This window comes from Neomonachus schauinslandi, chromosome 2 (assembly GCF_002201575.2).
Source record: "Neomonachus schauinslandi chromosome 2, ASM220157v2, whole genome shotgun sequence".
In the NCBI taxonomy this organism is placed as follows: domain Eukaryota; kingdom Metazoa; phylum Chordata; class Mammalia; order Carnivora; family Phocidae; genus Neomonachus; species Neomonachus schauinslandi.
Window position 1 is genome coordinate 170,009,477 of NC_058404.1, and position 23,002 is coordinate 170,032,478.

The 23,002-nt window shown below is 48.9% G+C and overlaps 1 protein-coding gene across 1 annotated transcript in view; it reads left to right on the forward strand.

Annotated features, from left to right (window-relative positions):
* Positions 1-23,002, forward strand: part of APBB2 (amyloid beta precursor protein binding family B member 2) — a 360,396-nt gene that overhangs the window by 323,416 nt on the left and 13,978 nt on the right. The window contains 1 exon segment of the mRNA XM_021701683.1: positions 21,211-21,325. Coding sequence (XP_021557358.1) covers positions 21,211-21,325 — 115 coding nt within the window.

Below are 23,002 nucleotides of genomic sequence, written 5' to 3' on the forward strand. Positions count from 1 at the left end.
AGGGGGGCGGCGGGCGGCGGGCGGCGGGGGGCGGGGGGCGGAGAGCGCCGGCGGGCCCCGCGCGGACGCCGGGAGGCGGGGACGCCGCTCGCTTCAACTTGAGACGGGAGGAACGCGTGGCTGCTGGTGCGAGCGAGCGGCCGCGGCGGGCTGTCTGGTCTGGTCACCGCTGTCCTCGTCCCAGCGCCGGGGCCGCCCGGGAGGCCAAGGTGAGAAACGTGGGAGGGGCGGCGGGCCTTTGTCTGCAGGTGCGTGCGGAGGTGACAGACGAGCGGGGTCCGAGCCCGAGCTGGCTCGCGGGGACAGCGAGGCGGGCCCGGGAGACCCGCGGGACAAAGACTGCGCCCTCCCTTCCCCCCGAGTCGGCGCTTAGCGAAGTGCGGGGTCGTGGGCGGCGGGAAGGGCTGAGGAGGGGAGAAGGGTGAAGATTGGAGCGATTGGAGGGGTGGGGATCCCAGTTGACCAGCGCAGCAGGAAGCTGCTCAGCGGTGGGTTGTTCGGATGCTGTGCACTGGGCATTTCTCTTGCGGCCGGTGTTATGATTGAGTAAATGAGTGCTTTCATCTCACATGCCCTCTGGTGAATCCACAGTTACGTCTTCTTGTCTCGTAGGAGTGAAAAACAATTGCAGGATCTTGGTAATCCGATTTTGGGATTAAAAGCAATGTTCTTGGGTGTGGAAAGACGGTTCGTTTACAAATAATGGTAGCCATATGATTTAGAGTATCTGTGTGACTTCCGTGTGAGAAGATGTTTCAGGGTCCCAAAATGTAGAAAATCAGCCAACCTGTCACCTCCTTGCTCTTGGCAATCAAAAAGGAGTTTTTAAAAAAAGAAAAACAGAAAGGAAATACTGCATACAACGTTCCATTGGCTTCTCGGGGAGTCTGTGCCTTCTCTCTCCATTATCTGTTTTCCTGTACCAGTATTGTATCCAGGCACGTCTATTGATTCCCTAATTAAAGTGTGGCTGTGAATCTTCATTACTGCCGTGGGTAGGAGAAGGCGGAGGAGCAGGCTATCCCATTAGTCTTTTTCTTTCGTTTTATAACCGCAGCCGCAGCCGCAGCCTGGCTTTCACTTGTATCCTGAATGGTGGGTTGTGTGTGCTTTCCTCGTATTGTTGTTTTCGTTTCCTTAGACCATTGGGCAGTTTCTCCTCCAGCCTTACTCTGACACAAAAGCAGTTTGCAAGTTTTCTCCCTAAAGTTCAGATCTTTGCCACTGCCTGGAGGTTGGTGCTGCTTTGTGAAAGGAATTATTTGGTGCCCTGAAGCCTTTCCCAGGGACTTAGAATAATGTATTGTGAGGAAAATAGCCTTAAATCCCTATTTTGTCCATCATTTTGTAAAAGTTATTGGTGGCTGTGTTGTCCAGAATGAAATGTGAGTAAAGAGCTGAATGGGAGAAAAACTTTCCACAAAGCATCAGCCGTTATCATAGAAGAAGGTGTGGTGGTTCTTGGCTCAGCGGGGAGTGAGGCTCAGAGTGAAGGCATGGGCTCTGTGCTGGGTGGGTCAGGAACCCCACCTTTCTGACACTTGGTGCGTTAATGAGTTCCTCTATCATTGTAGCAAGTCCTAGCTTTTGAGCGATGGGGATGATTTATTTAATAAGTATTTATTGAACACTTGCTACACGCTGGGCCTTGCACTAGTGATTAAAATGGGAAGTGCAACAAGTACCCACTTGCTTTCTTGGAGCTCACATAATGCTGTCAGAGGATCCATTTCAGATCCTTTGACCTGGAGCACACCTGAGAAATAGTACGGATAACACTGAGGTGAGGCAAGAGGATGTTGGTGCTGGCTGCTTGCCTTGGAGGTCCGCTGAGTCCAAGGCTGCAGGTGCACACAGGTGGGGCCAAGGTCACCTCCTGTCCAATGGTGGAGGTAGTAATCAGACCGTTGGGTCAGTCTTTTTGCACCTGCATCCCTTGATCCTGGATACCTCTCAGAGGAGTCTGGGACTGCATGGAGGACCAGAAGTTGAGTTCTAAAAGGGTTTGAACAGGGGCTTTGTTTATTTGGATGTGGTCATTCCAGTCTGTTTCAAAAACTGTCAGTCACCCAGTCTCCTGGTCTCACCTCAACAGCTTTCATCTTGAACAACCCCCCAGGGAAATGAATTCCATTCTCTACCACTGACTGAGCAAAGCTTTCCATCTGTCCACAGTCTCCCAAGTGTGAAGAGGTGACTCCTAGATTTAAAGTCCTGGAGCACAGTTGAAAAACCCCGATTTACTCTCTCTGTACTTTTCATGGGGTGGTGGGTTTGTGTGTGTGTGTTTGGTTTGCTTTTCTTTTCTTTTTCTTTCTTTTTTTTTTTAGAGTGTATTGATGATATGTAACTTCTTACTCATCTGGGTTTCCAGACTTTTCCACAAATCCCTTAGGGTTACATGAAAACATACTAAGTAGTAGTGTAACTTATTTTTTTCTAAGTGCTTATTTTAAACACAGACTATAACATTTTTGAGAAATTCTTAGACCTTTGGGTTCTTCTGGTCCTAATATAGTACCTGGCATAGGATGTTCTCCATAAATAATTGAATTGTTGAATGGGCAGATGAATTTATATAGATGAAAATACTTTGCTTTCTCTTTGGAGGGTTTAACTCTGACCATCCCATGTACTTGATATTTATTATAATCTGTAGATTATCTTGCTGTTCAGCACATACAGAACATGTGTGTGTCAGGTGTCTTGTGAGATACAGGATGGAATGAGACAGACAAGGTGCAAAGAGGCAGGACATGAGCCAGAAGAACAATTTAGGGAGCATGATGATATAGATTATAAGTGCCATGAAGATGGTCAGTGATGCGGAGAATGCAACAGAGTAGTTCAGTGGGGAAAGGGGCCACCAAGAGGCAGTCCATCCTAGGAGGTGACATTTGAGCTGAACCAGAGTCCTGAGAAGAAGCCAGGCACATGGGGAGCAAGTAGGAAGCTCTGAGGCAGAGGAGCGCACAGCACATTCAAGGATCGGAGAGGAGGCGAGCAAGGTTGGAGCCAGGAGCAAGGGGGCCAGTGGTATGCACTGCGGTGGAGGAGGCAGGTGGGGACAAGATTCTGTGGGGCTGGGGCGCCTGGGTGGCTCAGATGGTTAAGCGTCTGCCTTCGGCTCAGGTCATGATCCCAGGGTCCTGGGATCGAGTCCCACATCAGGCTCCCTGCTCCTTGGGAGCCTGCTTCTCCCTCTGCCTCTCTCTCTCTCTGTCTCTCATGAATAAATAAATAAAATCTTTAAAAAAAAAAAAAAAGATTCTGTGGGGCTTTTTGGCTGTGGGTGAAGGTTTGGGTTTTCTTTCTAATGTCATGAGAAGCCTTTGAAGGGTGGTAACCAGGGGAATGCCATGATCTAGTTTATTTCATAAAAAAAAGGTCTCAGTGAATGCTGTGAGGGGAATGGATGTCAGGAGCAGAAGTGGAAGCCGGGGGACCCGCTAGCAAGTCCTAGTCCAGGAAAGATCAAAGCTGTGGCAGAGGGAATGAAGGGAAGTGGGTTGTGGAGATTGAATGGGCAAGATTGACTACAGTAGATGGGGGGGGAGGGGCAGTATTCTAGGACCACCCCTAGATGTTTCGATTCATTGTTTATTTCTGTTTGAACAGATGAAAAGAAATAATGCCTATTTAAGGGCAAAGTTATTAAGCAGTGGAGCAACTCAGTTTCAATTTATGTTGTAGCAAGACCTCGACTTAATTTTGTTTCATTCTCTATTGTGGGTGAGCAGACCTGTCCCCGTGGAGTGCCGTGCGTATGGCCATCTTTCCAGGACATTTTCACCCTTCATTGCCCTGCCTAGCCTTCTCAACTGGTAGCAGACCTTTGAGCATTTTCTTTGTTCTGTCATAAAAATAAAGGATCCACGTAAGAAAGAAGACAGGTTTAAGCTTTAATCCATATAGAATTACTCTACCTTTGCTCCCGTTTTATAAGAAACCATTGATAATTGCATTTGACGTTATCTATTTCACGTGGGACATTCTTCAGAGTCCCAACAACTGATATATTGTCGCAAACAAAATTTGTTCCCTATGTATCTAAAATCAGAGTAAAATTCCTTGGTAACCTTGTGGGCAAATCACTGAGCATTCTGTGAGCTAGAGAAGCTATTTCCTTGTACCTGTGAAGTATAGAAATGAAGTCTCTGGTTTCTGATGGGATTTTTTTTTGCACCCTCCCACCTTCAGGTGTATGAACTTGAAAGCTTACAATGTCTTTGCCAGTTAACTTTGGTTTTGAAACCAACTTTGTTTTGGTTTTGCCCAAAAAAATACTGCCGCAGAAGATATTCCTTCCGTAGTTAGAATTTTAGGCTTGAGGAAGGACAGAAGTGATGGGGGCTGCCAGCCCTTCTGACTTGGGTTCCTGGACTAGTTACCCTGGAATGTGGAAGCTTGTCTGGGGATGAATAAATTATGACAGTTGAAATAATTATGATTGAGGAAAAGCCACTGCAGAGAGCACAGTTGACAATCGGGGCTGGTTTGGCCTGATTCTGTCATGTCAAAGCATGCATCTGTTTGCCAGGTTACATGAAAATGCTGTTTGCAAGAAGTCTAGTGTGATCTCCGGCCCCTTACCACCACCACCCCCAACCCCCGGCCCAAGAAAAACATTCATAGCCTACGTGCGACCTTTTTGAAATAAAATGGTTGAGGCAGAGCTCCATATTGACTCTGACTCTCATGTCAGACGTACGCGTAAGATTTCAGTCGAGCAAAAGGTGTTTTTGGTTCTGAAGAAGCTACAAATTGGCAGCACTCTTATTCCCGCATCTGAATAAAATCGTTTCTAGCTGGCTTTGGCGTCTGTCACCCATCACAAGGATTATTCCAGCAGCTCAGGCTGCCGTACAGGCTTAGCGTGCGCTCGGTTTAAGGCTCTGCTCTTACCATCTTGCAGTTCTTCATTTCTTCACACGGAGCCCCCCATTTTCATTTTGTACTGAGTGTCACCGATTATTTAGCTGTGACGAATCTCAGTGTTTATCTACATTGTATGTTGCGCCCCTGAATCAGGGCATCATCTAAGCAGGGTTTTGGCCCTTTTTCTGGAAAAGGCCTGATATTAAATACTCGGGGCTCTGTGGGCCATATCATCTTTGTCGCAGCTACTGTTCTGCAAGCTCTGTTCTCCGAGCGCAAGAGTAGCCATAGACGGTAGGAAACGAATGGGTGTGGCTGTGTTCAGTGACACTTTATAAAAACAGACGGGGGCAGATGGTCTGTGGCCCCGGGGCCATGGTTTTTCACCCTGATTTAAAGGACCTGAGTGGAACCCACAGCGGCAGCTAAAAGAGGGACCTTGTCCTTCAAAAGGAGGAAGGTTCAGTCACTTTGGGCCAGCTGTGCGATATTCTGAAAACCAGTCTCCAAACCGGATTCCCGGAGGAGGTCAGGCTATTTGGGGTACTTCTGTGACAAACCATTATTCAAACAATCCCAGGCCCACCCTTAAGCTTCTTCAAGATGTTATTATTCCATTTGTCAAATATGAACACATACGGACAATAAAAGGAAGGTAAATTCAGACAGTAAAAACAGGATGCTACCGTAATGGGATTGTGGTTTCTGTTTTTTAAAGATTTCTTGTATTTGTTGGAAAAGAAAAAAAGAGGCTGTCACAAAGAGACTAGCTGCATAGGAAAAGTAACCTTACTGAACAGGAAGGATGGGTATTCTTTCAAATTGTATTATAAAGTTGACTCCTGCTAAGATAGCCCAGTCCCTCTGGAATGTTCTGTGGTGCTTCATGGTGCAGCCCTTCGTACTTCCTCTGCTTCGGTGGATATGGAAATGTGTTGTCCGGGGTCTTTTCCCTAAATGATAAGCAAACCTTTATTTCTTTTAGAGTACAAATATAAAGAAATTATCTGGGGAGTTGGTAAGTCTTGATAGAAATCAGTGTACAGTGGAAATTTATATATTGATTTCTTCAGGGGCAGAGGAGCTGTTTTTCATTTAGACAAATGTTCTGAAGAAGGAATCTAGTTAGGGACTCTGGAAACATTGTTGTTTCTGCTGGAGATGATCAACGTATAGATTTGCCTCACTTAGAATAGAGTCACAAGAGATTATCTTTTCAGAACTCTCCTCCTGCCCATTCACATGAAATAGTTTCAGATAATATGAAAACGGAATGTGAGCTCAAGTCATTTTCAAAGTGCCATGTGTGGTAAACAACAGCAGGAGAAAACGAAATCCAGCCAACTCCCTATTATGCCCAGCATCATTGCCTTAGGTTCTTACCAACATGATCAGGAGTAAGGGGGCGGGAGGAAGTTCTTTGTTTACTCTATTTAGTTATTCTTTCATTCATTCAAAAATATGTATTGATCATGTGGCACTATGCCAGGCAGCGGTGAGCAAATACTTAGGGTAGTGAGTCAACACAGCAGGAAAAGTTCCGGCTCCCACAGATTTCCCCTTTTCTGTGGGGTAGAAGGAAGAGCAATAAAAAAGCAGAGTAGTTTTAGATGGCTGCAGGGGTTGGCAATGACTGGGTCGTCCAGAGGGGTTTTCTGGAGGTGATGACAGTAAGGAGGAATCCTCCCTAGGAGACTTGGGCGCAGACGGGATCCAGGCAGTGGGAAGAGTGAGCACAGGAGTTCCAAGGTAGAAACAGGCGTGTGTGTTTTGAGCACAGAAGGATGGGAGTGTGGCTGGAGCCCAGCAGGCTGTGGGTGAGGCAGGAAGTGGGGTCAGAGAGAGACGGACGGGGAGTTTGGGAGGGGATCATAAGCAGGGCAGCAACAGGATAACTGGCTGCTCAGTAAAGGATGAAACCCTCAGCCTTTGCCTGGGAAGGTTATTTCGACAGAACAGAGCACTTACTTTTTGTCACCGGGTCCAACAGTGGTGGAACCAAAAATCCAATAGGATGGAGATAGGAGCAGAGAGCTGAGACCACCTGTCTTCATCGAGGGGTAGGTCCTGAGGAGAGTGCATTAATTGGGAGAGAGGCGGGCTCGGTCAGGAGCCAGGTGCTCTAGAACCAAGAGCCATGGGGAAGAGACGGGCAAGCGGACCCGCTGGTTCCATCTGGAGATCCACCACTTTCTTTTGGTGGGGGTGTTGAGCAAGTTAAATTCCTTGCCATCTTGGATTCCCTGTTTGTAAAATGAGTCATTGATGCTCCCCTGCAGGGTTATCGGGTGGCTTGGCGATAACGTATGCCAAGAACAGAGCCTGGGTGGGCAGCAGATTCAATAAAACGGGCGCCATTGTGGTGCTTTTGTTATTAATCAGTCATGCTTAGTGTTGATGTCTGTTTTTGTGGAGGTATTACCGAGTGTACAGAATATCAGGAATACTTGTCTCCAGATGGAAGTTTCCAAAATTCAAATGATCAAATGTCTTGGCTCTTTGTTTTGGCTACACCAGCACTCTGTCTCCACAAAGAAACGGGGATTGGCTACATAGTGATAGCCCTAAATCCTCTTGAAAATTTAGAAACAGATTTAAGAATGTGCCTTCCCCAAAAGAGGCCCTCCGCATGGCCTGGTGTGTGGAACGGAAGAAAATTCACCCACAGACTCACCATGGTTTTAACTGGGACTCTTGCCTATATCCTGCTGGTACTTTATGTCTCAGTGGCACTTCTTGCATGGAAACCACTTTTCCAGCGTAGACCTGTCTTCTTCCCGCTTCTTTGTCAAAGTCAGAGAGGAGCCTTCTGGGTCTCAAGTAGTTTTTTGTTTTTCCACCCCTACTTTCAGGAAGGAAGTCAGCCCATGGTTTCACAACTCAGGTATAATTTATGTAATTTTGTCCTTTGATTATGCCCTAAACTTTATACCTTGAAACCATAACGTGGCGTGAGTTCTTTCCCACTTGAGACCTCAATATAAGTTGTATGTGTATTCTCTTTTCACAGATATTCAGAGAAGCAAGTCTGTTTTGTTGTTGTTGTTGTTGTTTTACTGTAATATAGCCCAGATGAAAGCAGACACTTGTGAATTCTTGCTCTCTTCAAACATGGACTTAAAAAAAACAAAAAAACAAAAAACTCATTTCCTGGTTGCTCTCAAATATCCCTTTTCCCCTCATTAGTAAGCTGACTGGTAACTATTGTGTCTTCTTTCCAGCGGCATGAGAAAGTCCTTTGTTTAGAGGAATGTGCCTTGAATTTCAATAACCTTACACCGCTTTGGATCCTCATCTTCACACTTACTCCTGTTGGAGCTCTGACTCCCTGCATCTGCAGGTTAACAGGCTGTGTGGTGCTGGGAGGCAAGAGCAAGGAGGTGGGAAGGGAAGTAGCTTGCAAAGTAAGGCACGCTCGTCAAAGACAGGTGCTTCTGTCACCCTTTGGTCCTGAGAAGGACAGAACCTTTTCCTGAGCTGAATTCTCTGAAACTCCAGACACCAGATGGTAAATCTGCATAAATCCAGAATTCACTTCAGTTCAGAGATCTTTAACTGCAGGATATGGATTTGAAGGGGGTCTGTGAATGAGTTCCAGGCATTATTGAACTTTCTCCCCATCCTGCTAAGGTTGTGCATAAAACCGTGGGTTCTTGCACATTTCTTTCTGGGGTATTTTCATCAGATTCCAAAAGGTTCCGTGATCCAAAACAGGTTAGGAAACTTCCTCGTGGCAGACCTCTCTGTCACTCACAATTGGTTGGCATACCGCTCAGCACGCACATCGAGGCCACGTTGTGTGCCATCACACTGTGAGCCTTATGGATTAATGGCTGTAATCCCCGCGGCACTCTTAGGGGATCAGTGCCGCTCTTGTTCCCATTTTACAGATAAATAAACTGAAGAACAAAGAGGCTAAGGGCCTTGACCCAGGGCAAACAACTAAGAAATGTCAGGGATAAGAAACAAAAAAAACCTTGAAGCTAAGGGGAAAAAATAGACCTCGAGGTTCGGGAGTGGGTGTGAGAGTTTTCATGACATAAAGTTTTATAGTTTTTGCTTCATTGTCGTGTGGAGAACGCTGGTCTGTGCTGGTGCTCCAGAGGCTCAAAAGATCCCCAGTGATGAAAGATGCATCAAAAAGGAGCATGAAACGGAGTTCTGCAAAAACGGAGCGAGAAGCACACTGGCAAGTCTTGGCTCTACGTGCTCAGTTTGTGAAAAGTAGAAGGTCGTGCATTGCATATGAAGTAGGTGGCTGTGCGGGGGGAAGAGGGGACGCATCCTCCTCCAAAAAGCTGGAGCAGACATTGTCATTCTGGCGTGCTGTTTATTTTGAGGAATTTCCTATTCATTTGGATGCCCACTTACACATGCCAAGTAGTTCTGTTATTTCAGGCTTCTTTTAATGAAAACATTGCCAATTACTCCCACGTTCATTTTCCCAAGAAATAGCCGCCGAGAGCATACTGATCAGGCAGCCCTTGGGCGTGTGGCTGGTGTGGAATTAATCCTGGAGTTTAATTCTTCCCACCGCGTTTACAAAGAGAGAAGAGCAAGCTTGCGCCTGGCGCTGCATTTACCCTTCTTCACTCTTGGAAGGGTGCGCCTCCTGCAGAAGCCTGGCCTTGGGCTGATGGTTTCTTCCTGGCAAATTTATAAGGTGTTAAATCAGTGAAGTAGCTGCCACCTTGACTCTTCTGCATTTTTTGAAAGACATCTCAAAGATCGCTCTGAAGTCCCTATTTATGGCTGGCTTTTACTTCCACACTCGAATCAAGCAGTGTCTATTAACCCCGAAAGAATGAACCTTGTTAAAAGTTTGCAGTATCATTTTTCCAAGTTCTGCCTTCAGGGAAAAACACCGTGGCTACATATCGAGGCTGTTTCCTTAAGTGGATCACTAGTAATGGATCTGATTTAAAATATCCAAGGCTTCAATAATAATTATACTCAAAAGAAGAAACTGTATTCTCAGGTCTCTAGATTAAAGGTTATCAGGCAAAGTTTTTGCCATACAGTAGGCAGAGGCTTTTTATTAAGAGTAAAAAATTAAAAGCATCTGGTATAAATGGAAAGCTAGCCAAAGAAAAGCTACCAGCTCATTCTTTTTTGTTGTAAGTCAAAGGGTTTTAACAAATCCTCTGCTGATAAAAATCTGAGCACTAGATGATTCCTAAACCATCTAATCTAAAATGAGAAACCAAGACTCAGAGAGGTTAAGAGGCTTATTTACCTCGCATTCATTCAACATGGGAATAGGATCCAGGTCTTTGGATCCTTTGGTGATGGTCTGAAATTGCATCCATAGACTAACTTTGACAGAGAGACGTGAGCAGGAGGTTACTTCCCCTCATCCTATGGTAAACGATGCCCAACAAATCTGAGGAGAGGGCCACAGTATTCCCCCCCACACCTCCCGTCCTGCGGAGACATTTCTCTTCCAGTGCCACCCAGCAGGATGCAGCTGAGACTTGAGACCATCAGCTGACTTAGCGATGCTTACTGGAACCAGGTGGTTTATCTCACCGTGTTACGTGCCAGGTGTCCTTACCCTTTTTCGCTGACAAGGAAGCAGGTTTGAAGGGACATACCACGTAACACAGTGTGCCTGGCACATAGAGGGGGCCCGGGGAAAAGAGAGGGTAAGGACTGCACCCCAGGGAACGTGGCTCCCAACGGGCTTGGAACACGGCTCTGTCTACATGCTCCCCCTAGCGGACCTCTTTCGGGAATTGTCATCCTCCTTCTCCCCCTACAGTAGTAGTTTAACAGCCCAAGGAAAGGGAGGGAGGTGCCCCTCTGCATCTGAAGCCCCAGGTTCTTGCCGAGTCTTTTGCCCCTACCCTGAACACCCATGCATTATAACCAGCTGGGTCATTCGGGAGGCAGACCGTGAGGTGATCCTGCTGGACTGCAAAGCACTATGGGGTACCCATCGTGGGTGCATCGTAAGAAGACCAGGAGTGGAGAGTCGTGCAGACCTACAGTCAAACCCTGACCTCACCGTGTCCTAGCTGTGTGACCTTCGTGAAGTTCTTCAACCTCTCTCAGCTTGGTTTCTTCTTTATCAGTGGGAACAGTAGAACTTACCCAGTTGGGTTGCTGTTTGGGCAACACGGAGCCAGAGCTCAGGAAAAGGGGTGGTTTGTTGGGAGTATGACTGTGGTGGTCGTGTGTGGCCGCGAGCTGTCGCCTGCACTGGGGTGTGCTCACCACAGTGTGTCCCTGAAACGGCGAGGTAGATGTTTGTGTAGCTGTAGTACAGAAGTCACACGTGCTTGCTGTATAATATTCAAACAAACATACTAAATAAAATCCTCCATGAGCCCCTCCTCCAGATGACAGCTGCCAATTTGGATGTTATGTTGTTCCAGATTTTTTACTATGCGGATATTAAAATCCCCAAACTTTTGTTTGTCACGAGTCCATATATCTGCGATCTGGGTTGTTGGCTTGTTTGGTCCCCCCCCCTTAATAATAGCTTGCGGCCATTGTCCTGTATCAGGCCGTCCAGCTCTGCCTTCCTGCTGTAGGACTCGGCTTCGCTAGGTGACGGGCTTGCTGTCTCACCCCGTGATTAGCTCCCCTCTCCGCAGGGCCCTGCTGGCTGCTGTGGGACCCCGGCCGCAGGGCGCAGGCAAGAGCAGGTTTCGGTGAAGGTTGGGTTTCTTCCTTTCCTTCTCATGATCCGGTGCTCCCTGCCTCTGCAGTCCCCTTGCTGTATGTTCACGTGCATGCATGTGACCAACCCGGGCGCTCGGTGGTCCTCGGGCCCTTTCACACTGGCTGTGACAAGACCAGAAGGGAATGGGGAGCACTCCGGGTCAGGAGGTTAAGTGACTTCGTCGGGGTCACCCTGGCGCCTCAGGGCAGCTCTGGCAGAGAAACTCGAAGCATTCGGCCCCCAAACCCCAAATGGCTCTGTGCCCCTCTCCCCTTCCACTCCTCTCTTCCCTGGCACATCTGATCCCTCACCCTACTGGCCCTCCCACGTCCCACCTCTGCCCTTGACTTCTGCCCCTGCTCTGCCGCCTCCTCATGATGCATTTGAGGGAAAATACCAAGGTGCTAATGTTGTGACTCAATTAATAGAATATCAGAAGTTAGGAAAAACAGGTAAGGCTGTTTCCACGTCATTGTTTCTGTACATTTTTTTTATTGGGAGCAGGTGGAGCTGGAAGATGAAGACATGGGCTTTGCCAGTGTTTACTGCAAACAGTTTCCTGCATTTGCCTGTGGTATTTTAAGCTTGATTACCTCCCCCGGTTGATATGTTGCCTCTAAACTCAGCTGGCATCTCTTGGCTTCATCGTAACGTGGCTCAAAATACACGCTTCTGTGTGACAGAGCTCAGCTAAAATAAGCCCCGAAAGGCTATTCGTTGCAGCCGAGTTGGGGAATAAGATGAGATGTCAGTGCTCAGAGTCGCTGTTAACGGGACTGTTTCATTTCGTGGATGCCGTGTGAATGCTAACGTGTTGTTTCTGCTCTGTTCCCTCATGCCTGCCCGGATTCAGAGAGAGGTAACCAACCGATTTTCACTTCTCCCTCCTCGTCGGTGTCTTAAATGTCTGGCAAAGCTCACTTGCTTTCTCCACGCCGTGTTGCCACTGCGAAAGCCATCATTGTCTTTGAGAGGCATAACTTTGTTCTCTTTAACCTTTTATCATCATCATTCTTATGTGTCCTCATTTAAAACAGAGTATGGAATTGCATCTGGGTCCCTGACCCCGCATTGCCTTTGACCCTGTTTGGGGACAGTGATGGGCAGGGTGATTAGGTATAGCTGGAACGTGGCCACTCTCACTAATGGCTGGGAGGCATCGAATCCACATGCTGGGGAGGAAGTGTGATTAGAAATATTAAAGTTGCATCAGGCTTTTTGTGCTCCTTGAAGAGTTCATAATAGGACTTGATTAAGTTATATATTCTCTAGAGTTTCATTGGGGAGGGTTGGCTCTAGGCTAACAGCCGGAAGGACTGAGTCCATTTCAATCTCGATTATTAGCCAAAAGATACGGAATTCTTCTCCTCCTTTCCCACATCTAGATGAGCATAACTATGGAAAGGATATGACTCTGAAGCGAAAGGCAGGCATTTGTACCTCCGATGTGTGTGTTTCTGGCGCTCCGAACATCAGCCTGTCCAGTTGGTTGACTGGGGGCTTTAAGCTCCACTCTTCCATAGCTTTAACAGTTAGGTAAAGCTCCATTTTTTTGATGGAGAAAGAAAGTTTTGAAACTCCTCTTTTTGAAAGAATGGTCATGGTTACTGCTTGGCAAAGTGAAGAGAGACAAGCAGTCGCCTGTTTGTGTTGGGGTCCATTTCGGGTGAACTCCTGCCCAGTTGGAGTCAAGTCGTCTCCATTGGCGGTGGCCATTTTTCCTCCTCAGGATGAGCTGATTTCCGTGCTCAGTGGTGAGGAGGGAAAAGGGAGACAGCATTGACTGGGTGGGTAACACTTCCAGGGATCAGTCTTCCCGAGGGTATGGTTAGGAGAATTTGCAAACTTGATTACCTTTGAGGAGGCTTTAGCCTCTCTGGAGGGGGTGGAAGCGTCCAGAGGATGAGGAATGTGAGCTCCCTCATCTTAAATAATGAGAGGTCCTGTCTGAGCCAATGGTGAGAATATTTTCAGATGTTTGGCAATTTCTCCCCTCTGTATTTATTCCGGTCTCCTCCCTGGGGAGAGGTCACTCTGAATATTAAATTAACATCAAGACTCTGTTCTCGAGAGGGCTACGAATTCTGGTCTGCCAAGGCCACCTGGATTATTTGCAGGTAGAATTTCTAATCTGTTTACACAGCTTATGTGTCTCCCAGAAGCGCCTGGTGAAGGATTCCCTGTGGAGAATGTGTGTTTACCCAGGTGATGAGTTACTGGGATGCCCTCTGAAGGGGCACTTAGCATCTGCTTCAGCTTGCAAAGGAGAAAGTGAGTTGAGTTGACAAAGCTAGAGCGTGAGCTTTGTGAGGTTAGTGCCTACTGACATACCACTGGGTAAAACTAAAAAAACAAAAGTAGAACAAAACAAAAAATCAAGTGTGTGTGTTATACATTCTGGATTGACCGTCTAGGAAGACGACTTTCTCATCTCCTTTCTTCCTCTTCTCTCCTCCCACCCCCAAAATGAGATTGTCAGAGTACAATCAGAAGGTCAGAGCAGTTAGGCAAAGAAGAGCAAACAGTCTTGAGAATAGGATTCCTTCTCCCTCCAGACCCTGTGCAGGTAAAACAAAGTGGAGATAAAGCGCTCTGTCATAAAGGGCTAGAAATGTAATGTTTGGGTCAGATGTGTTTGTTGCCATTTATCCTTACTTGTGTGTGCGTCCTGTCCTCTGCAGTAGTAACGACTGTGGTGGCTTACACCTTCTACAGAAAGATGAGCCGGGAAGAAAGGGTCTGTAGGTACATTTCAGCGAGTCTCAATATAATTCATACGAATGCAAATATTTACTAAACATCTCTCATGGATAAGGAGACAGAATGTCAAAGGGGGCCTTTTTTCTTTTGACTTTTTCTTCATTGATAATGACAACTACCGTTAACCGAATGCCTGTCATGTGCTAGCCTTCACAAATTCCCAGCATCAGACAGCACGGATTTGACGTGAGCAAACACGGATTATGTGGAAGACATTGTCTTTTTGTGGCGCCTGGGTAAGGAACGCTAGCAGAGGAGATTTGGTGAGAGTCTGAATGGAAGGGAGGCTCCTAGAAAAGAGGGCACAGAGTTCCTCCCAGGCAAGCCTGGGCTGTCCTGCAGCTGACGGGGTCCGCCAGAAGGAGTTCTGGGCTGCTTCAGAAGGCAAAGCTTGATCCCACAAGCCGAAGTTGCAGGAGGCAAGTTGCAGTTCATCATTTAGAAAAAACTATATATTTTGGCTCACCAGGAGCATTCCTGCAGTGGAACAGGCTGATTCGTTAAGTAAATAAGATTTCATATCACTGAAATATTCTAGGTCCCACCTCTCTGGGCTCCTGTGGACAGGGCTTTGAAATGTTCGCCTGGCTAACTCCACTAAGAGGTCTGTAGGTGCCACATAAATTCCTTTCCAGGAGAGAGAAACAAAAGCAAATTCCATTTATGTAAAGCGGTTGCAGGGTAGAGATCTAGGGAAAGGGTGAATAGTTCTGTCTTGGCTCTTTTTTAATAGAACCCATTTGAATAAAGGATCGTTTCTTCATTCATTCCCTAAAGATGGATTAAGCCCCTACAGGGCGGTTAAAATGCTGTTCAACTGAGAACAATGAAAGCATTCTTTTGTCCTTTTTCCTTGCCATTAAGAAATTTGAGGCTGTCGTGTAAGATGTCTTAGCACTGACATTTTTCCCTGACAGAACTGGAGGCTGGTCCTCTGGGGGGGTAATTACCAGGGAGAACAGCAAAAGGATAGGAACAGAGTGGGAAACACAAGGGCTCAGTAAACAAATGGCCAAAGGTAGTTGATTCCTGGTGCTCACTTCTGTGAGAGTTTAAGGAAGGGACACAGAGAGGTACAGCTAGAAACCTTCCACTTCCTGGTTTTTAAAGGAGACACGGTGATCCCCGTGACTGCAGGAAATAAGTGGGGCACGGCTCCGTGTGTGGGGAGCAAGGGGGGACTGGACCAGAGCCTCTTTGAGCAAACGGCTTCTCATCCAGCATTGTAAAGGGAGCAAGCCAGAGCAAAGGACAAACGTGGTCCTTGCTGCTGAGTGTCAGACAGAATGTCTCAGACAGGCATCTAGAAGAATGTGTTGGGAAAAAATAGGAGCTGTGTTCTGACTGGACCTCAGAGATCATTTGGGCCAGCTTTGTGGGTTGAAAGGAACACACTGAAGCCCGGGAGGAGGCCTGACCATTGGGATGCCTGGTCAACCGGGGGAAGGCGTACGGGCCCATCTGAGCCCATCTGAGCTGAGCTGTGGGAGCCAGGTAGCTGCAGCCCCAGGGCTCCTGGCGGCGCTGAGGAAAGAAGTGGTGGGCAGGAGAGCGTGGAGGGCTCTGTAGGCGAAGGTTCCTGAAATGCCCCGGCAGCAGGCCGACCCTCACCCTCACACAGTTTCAGAGCCGCCGCGGGCGCCGCCGGGCTGTGTGATGCTCCGTGGCACCTGGTGTTTTCCTCCCAAATTCACATGTGTGGCCCTAAACTGGTCGCAGCCTTTTAGGTTTGCAGTCTGTCGGGAACACTGTAGCTGTGGAGGTTTCTCGTCCCGCTCAGAATACAGGAAGATCTCTAGAAAAGGTCAGATTGCTCTTACATGTTAGCCTGGAGGTCTTACAGAATCCTGACACTGATTGGAAAAATTCTCTCTGAAAGGCTGAGTTGGGCAACGTTTTGATCGTTGTTGAAACTGGATGATGGGACATGGGGACTGTCCTCTCTACTTCTGTGTGTATTTGAGAGGTCCCAGAATGAGAAGTTTAGGGGGGAAAAAATAGGCAGATGTACTGTGTTCTTGTAACTCCCACACTCCTCAGTCTCCTGAAGCTGGGACCCAAGCTCCCCCCTCCGGGGAAGAGACCCAGGAGGCCAAGGTCACCACAGACCTCCCTCCCCTCCTGCGGCTAAGACCAAATGGCCGGTCTCCTGCCGCACGGCCTCCACAGCCAGCCCTGGGGATTTCTCCTGAAACCCTCTTTTTTTGATGCCTTTGGAACCAGCCTGTCCCCAACGCTCTTTCTCTACCCTTTCATTGGGCCCTCTGCCTCTACTAGGCCTTTAAATGCCTCTCTTTTCCGGTCCAGGCCTCATTTTGTCTTTTCTCATTCTCTACGCTCTCATCTGCTGCCCTGACTGCAGCTGTCCCCCGGGTCCGTGTCTCCAGCCCAGACCACAGGCCCGAGCTCACAGACCAAGTTTCCACATGCTTGGTGGGCCCTGCCATCGGGTGGCCCTCAGGCACCTGGCACTCGTGAGCTTCCTTCACCAAATCCCCCCCTTCTCCCGGCCCCATCGCGAGGGCACTGAGTTGGCCCAGCAGGGACCCGCGAGTTATTCTGGGTTCTCCCTCTCATCTGCCACATCCATCCTTCCAGTTCCTCCTTTCCCTGTGTCTCCTCTACCCTCTTCTCCCAGATGCTAACTTAGCCTGCTTCGGGCTCATCGTCTCACCTGGACACTGAGCAGCAACCGCCCCCGTGGGCGCCTCCCTCGACCCACATTATCCCACCCAAAGAAACTTTTTAAAACACATATTATACGGGGTCACATGCCGTATCACAAGGCTCAGGGGCCAGGTGGCTGCCAGGGCACAGATGCAGCCTCCCCGCGGTCCCACCTTGGCCCCTCGCCCCCGGGCCTCAGCGTCTGCATAGGACTACAGTTCTCCCGAACACTCTGTGGACTCTCTTACCTCCGTGCCTTTGCTCATGCTCACTGAACCTTCTCTGAACCATCCACTGCCCTTCTCACCCTGCTGAGGTCCTTATGATACTTAAAGATGCACCTCCAATCTCACTGGGCGCCTGTATCCTTAGTGGGCTTCCCAGGCTGAACCTTGTCTGTGTTTGCCTGGCACGTAATAGTGGCTCAGAAGGCATCTGTGGAAGGGAAGGGAATTTTTTTTTTAAATATAAGTCTTTAATCGTATCTAGTTTAGTGAGAATATAAAGCCTACTGGCAGCTATCTTAGTCCGATGGCTGTTTTTAAAAATTATGATAAACAGTGGCTCAAAGCAACACGGATTTATTCTCCTACGGTTCTGGAGATCAGAAATCTAAAATGAGTGTCCCCGGTGTAATCACGCATCAGCAGGGCTAAAGACTCCCGAGAAAAGCCGTTTCCTTGCCTTTTCCAGCTTTCAGAGGCTGCCTGCTTTCCTTGGCTGGTGGCCCCTGCTCCCATTTTGTCCCTTAGGAGCCAAGTCCTTCTTTCCCTTGTAATTGTGTTGGGCCCAGCCAGAGAATTCAGGATAACAGCCCCATCTCAAGATCTTTAATGTAATCACCTTTTGCCATGTGAGGTGACCCATTCACAGATTCTAGGAATTAGGCTACATCTTAGAAGGGTCCTCATTCTGTCTCCTAGAGCAGCCTTTTTCAGAAATGAGGTGCCGAGCTTTTGAAACACCAGTTAAGCAATGTTTGGGTTTCATTCTGAATAAGGATGAAATTAGATCAGCCATGCATTTCATTGCACGCAAAGGAAGTTGTTCAACTTGCCTCTGCCCCAGGTCTGAAAGAAAGGACTCGCTGCCTCTTCCAGATCCCCGTGTGGGGTGTTTAGCGTGGTTCGGGACAGGTCTCGGGGGAATCACATAAGAGAGACGTGCCAGTCGCTTGACCTCCACAGTGAGGCGAGAACTCCTGTTTTTTCCTGGGAAGCCGATGAAAGTCCTGGAGGGCTAGTTGCAGGACTCACTCGCTGTCAGGAACTGACAGATTCCTACCTCCCTGATCTATGAGCCTGGTACCTGAGCGGCGACAGGAAAAGACAAAGCTGTAAAAAAGAATTGTCAGAATCCCCCAGACAAAGCCTGCGGCCACCAAGCTCCTCCTTTGGGAAGATGTGGGTTCCAGATTGTTGCCTTAGGCATTAATTGCTTTCCCTGGAGCCAGAAGAAAATGAAGATTAATAATAATAATTTTTTTTAAAAAATTACTCCTCAGGGGCCGCATATGAAAGAACAGAGGGCACAGAGCTGCAGTCTGATACAATGATCCATGGCTTCTAGATCAGGGCTGGTTCCATCTCCCGGATGGTAACCTTGCAGTTGCTACCCTTGCAGGCTGGCCGGCAGTCCCGAAGAGCAGGCTCGGTCTTGGAAGCTTACCTCATCGAATGTCAGAGCTGGACAGGAACCTTGGAAATCATGTTTCTCAACTCTCTCACTTGGAGATGAGGTTAGACTCCATTGCCCAAGGTTGTGTAGCTCAGTGGACTCAGGAATGAGATAAGAACAAAAAGGAGGGTGTGACAAGCTCTTACTTATCCTTTGTGCTGCAGAATTAAATACTGTAAGTGTTTAGACACAAGCAAGGTCCTGGGGCCCAGCGGGCCAAGCAGGCTTTTGAGCTGGATGGACCATACAGAGTGGATGGGGCAGGGTCTGTCAGATAGTTTGAGGAGACCAGGGAGGGGTCACCAAGCGAGGGGAGATACCATGAGTGGAGACCTGCCTTTCCAGAACAGAGGGGAGAGCTCCGTGGTTGGAATAAGGGTGCTGGAAGATAGGTGGGACAAATTCTGGAACTCTAGAAATCCAGACAGGTTTTGGACTTCATGTGGGTGATCATAGACCCAAAGAGATTTGGCCTCAGAGAAATGGCAGCTGAACATAGAATTTTGAAGGAAGATGCTTGTGTGTGGTGAGACACCACATATATTCCTTTAGGATCCATCTAGGAAAGAAGAACCCAGAGAGCAGAAACAGGGCTTTCCTTTAGCGTGGTCTCCAGAAGGGAGGCCTTGTTTCATTTCCTTTTTAAATAATATGTTGTCTTGATGGTGGTTGAGACTAGAATGGGAAGGCCTTAGGAACACAGTGTAGAACAAGACTGTGCTCACCCCTGAGTCTGGGCCCAGCTCCTCGCCCAGACCTACCCCCCTCAGCCCACAGTCTTGAAGACTGTTGGCACCTCTGGGGTGCCTGAGTGGCTCAGTTGGTTAAGCGACTGCCTTCGGCTCAGGTCATGATCCTGGAGTCCCGGGATCGAGTCCCACATCAGGCTCCCTGCTCAGCAGGGAGTCTGCTTCTCCCTCTGACCCTCCTCCCTCTCATGCTCTCTGTCTCTCATTGTCTCTCTCGCAAATAAATAAAATCTTAAAAAAAAAAAAAAATTTATAAAAAAAGACTGTTGGCACCTCTGACCAAGAGCCAGCTTACCCGCAGGAAATTGGGTTGCAGCCCCTATTCCTAAAGGAGGAAGGAGCACTCGGTTAGTATTTGTATGGCCAGGCCCAGACTGGGTACTGGGGGTAACTAAGGTCCAGATCATCTTCACAGAGCTTCAAGGCGTTGGGAATACAAACTCATAAACATACTGACGTACCCGGTGGCGAGGGCAGTGTGTCCGGGTTGCCATGGCATCGCTGGGAAGGATGCCCGCCCAGCTCTGAGTCCCGCACCGCGACAAGGGCGAAAAGACAGTGCGAGCACACGTAGGGAGAATGCCTGAGAGGTGGTAGGGCTGCAAGGGAGGATGAGTTCAGGACCTTTTCAGGAGATAAAACAGGCCAAACGTGGGGAGTTGGGGGGAGGATGGGGGAGGCTGGAAGGCCTCTGGGTTCTAGCCTGGAGGACACCAACCGAGATAGAGGATGAGGAAGGAGAGGGTTGTGGGGGGAGCAGGTATTGAAGCAGGTGTGGACAGGCTGAGGCTGAAGTGCCCTGACCTGCAGCCGGGCTTGGGGAGCCCCACCGCGCATGGCACGCGACACGGGGCAGGCTGACCCCCTCTGTCTTCACGATGGCAAGATCCCTATGCCTCCCCAAAGAAGCCAAGGATACCTTGAGGAAAGTGGTTATCATTGTCTGAACAGACCGCCAGTTCTTTTCGTTAAGAGGAATCCTTAAAAGCCCATTCATCTGCGGTGATGTTTACAGTGTCCTGGCTTAAGCAACATCTACAAAGAAATCTTTGTGATCCAGATGGGTAGACCCGGGCATGTATTCTTCTTAAACACTTTGATCTTTAAACCACTGTCCTCCGATAATACGGTGAGAACTTGAGTCGTACGGCCCGGGTACCGTCCCAGTCATTATCCCTGTCTTCGGTCAAGCAGATGCTCGAGTCCAGCGCCAGACACCCACTCCCCGAGGTATGTGAGCTCTCAGCTCTCAGCAGAGAGGGAGCCACCACTGTCCCCCTGAGCCCTGGAGCGGAGCGCCACTGGACGGGGTCAAATGCCTTTGACGGGATCTCAGTCTGTGCTGCGTCCTTGGGCAGGCCACCCGGGGACCACCCGTCCCCTCGCTCCAGCGGCTGGGGGTCTGCTCGTTCTCCGGGCACGTTTACACATCAGAGCCTCTCATTCTGCCCCCACTGCACCACCATGCTTGTCACCGTTCTCTTCTATAATCACAGTATTTGTTGTTACTCGAGATAGAAGGCTCATAAAAAATACCGGGTTTTGTTAGGGGCTGTAAGAGATTCCAAGAGCTCAGGGCCCTGACTTTGGGAAACATTGTAGTTATTTTACTCAGCAACGGATTCTCAAATCCATGGAGTTGTCCCTCTGTTTTTTAGGTAGCTGTTCAAGTTTGAATTTTGTTTTTAACCATCGCATACATACTCTGTTTACCGCTGCCCTGCTGGCTGCTTGCTCAGCTAACACTTGTAACTAGAACGTGTGCTGTTAGAGGTTCCTTTTCTAATGCACTGATAAATGTTGTTTGCACAGAGATTTTGCTTATGTAGCAAGAGACAAAGATACAAGAATTTTGAAATGTCATGTGTTTCGATGTGACACACCAGCAAAAGCCATCGCCACAAGTCTCCACGAAATCTGTTCCAAGGTAAGGTGGGTCAGGACGCAGTGGTGCGTCTCTCTGTCTTTTCTTGCCACCTGAGCAGGGAAGCAGGTGTGGTCTGGGTCTCACGCTGGTGACGTTCTGCGGCTTAGGCAGAGTCACGGAGCCTCAGAGCCTCAGAATGAGGACAGGCAGCTGGGCATCGCCGGACCGGCCCCCACCTCCTTCCCTCCAGCAGAGCAGTCCTGACAGAAACATCCCCATCCTCTGCCTGGGACCTCTGTTGACCTCCATTAACAGGGTCTTGTACTTTTCAGGAGACTGTGCTATTAATCAGCAGCTCTGGCTGTTCTAGAGTTCATCCTTGCGTAGATCTGAAATCACCCTCTCTAGAACCTCCACGTAGTTACGTGAGATGTGTGATCTATAGCAACAGAGAAAGATTCCTCCATTTTAGTCTCTTTGCCCGGCCAGCCCTTTAGTGTTTGAAGACATCTGAAGCTGCTGGCTGTTCCTGTACGTTTGGGGGTGCTAGATAGCTCTCTGTCCAGTCTTCCTGCTCCTGTCTTCTTCCTTTCTCCAGAAGCCCCATCTCTTTTGGGTCCCAAGGTTACGAGGCTCCTACCCCTCTTCTCCTGCATACTCTAGTGGGGTCCCCCTGAAGGAACACAGTGTCCCATGGGTGAGCCAGTGGAGAAAAGACCACGGGCCACTCTGTCCCTTGACCTCCAAGGAGTACAATACGGGGGTGATTGATGTTTTTAGCAACCACATCACCTGCCGGCTTGTGTTCAAATAGCTGTTGGCCAGATCCCCAGGGCGCTGTCATGGATGTCCTGCGGCCAGGCCTTCCCACTCCCCAGACTGACTTACTCTGAACATGGGACTTGGCCGTCAACTCTGCTGGATGTCACCTGTCTAGTTTGAGGCGGATGCCGAGACCCCGACTCGTGACAGTGCTCCCTTAGCTTCTTGCCCAGGCTGTAGCCCGGTGTCTGAGCAGCAGAAGCAAAGCAGGTGCCAGCCACGTTTCCTAAGGGATGGGTAGGAGCTGGGACCGGTCTGCTGCTCTAATCCCAGCGACCACCCTCTGTCCCACTCCGGCGTTGACAGGCCCGTGCGGCGCGCTTCCTCCTTGTCCCTGCCTTCATTCAGTCCCGGCAGCCGATAGCTCGGAACGCCATTTACGTGCCAGGTACTGTTCTGAGAACACAGCAGAGACTGAACGGGGGGAGAAAATCTTTGTCCTTGTGGAGCTTGTGTTCTCGTGTCAAGCCGCCAGAACATGGCCTAGCACGGAGGAGGTGCTCGGTAAAATGTACGGCTGTTGTTGGTAGCGGCCCTCTGGCCCGCCGTCCCAGGCACGGACCGCGAGAGGGCTGGCGGGGGGCTCTGGGCCCGAGGCGACTTCTGTTCCACCTGGAATGCAAAGCTTGGGGCTGGGAATGAAGATGTGAGTGACTTGTGGGGTCACTGAAGGGGGGCGTTCTTTCAGTCCCTAAACCAACAGCACTGAGCGAAGAGGAGCGAAAGGTGATGCTCATGGCCCCTCGCGGCAGACCACCAATTCAGTAGACAGCTGACAGATTTGGGAACAGTCCTGATAGCAGCGAATATTTCCGAGCGCTGACACTGAATCCTCAGAACTGACATAACTATCACTGGGGACGTAAATACTAAGATTCCCAGGTGCGAAGAGGCACAAGAGGTCGGGTGACTGGC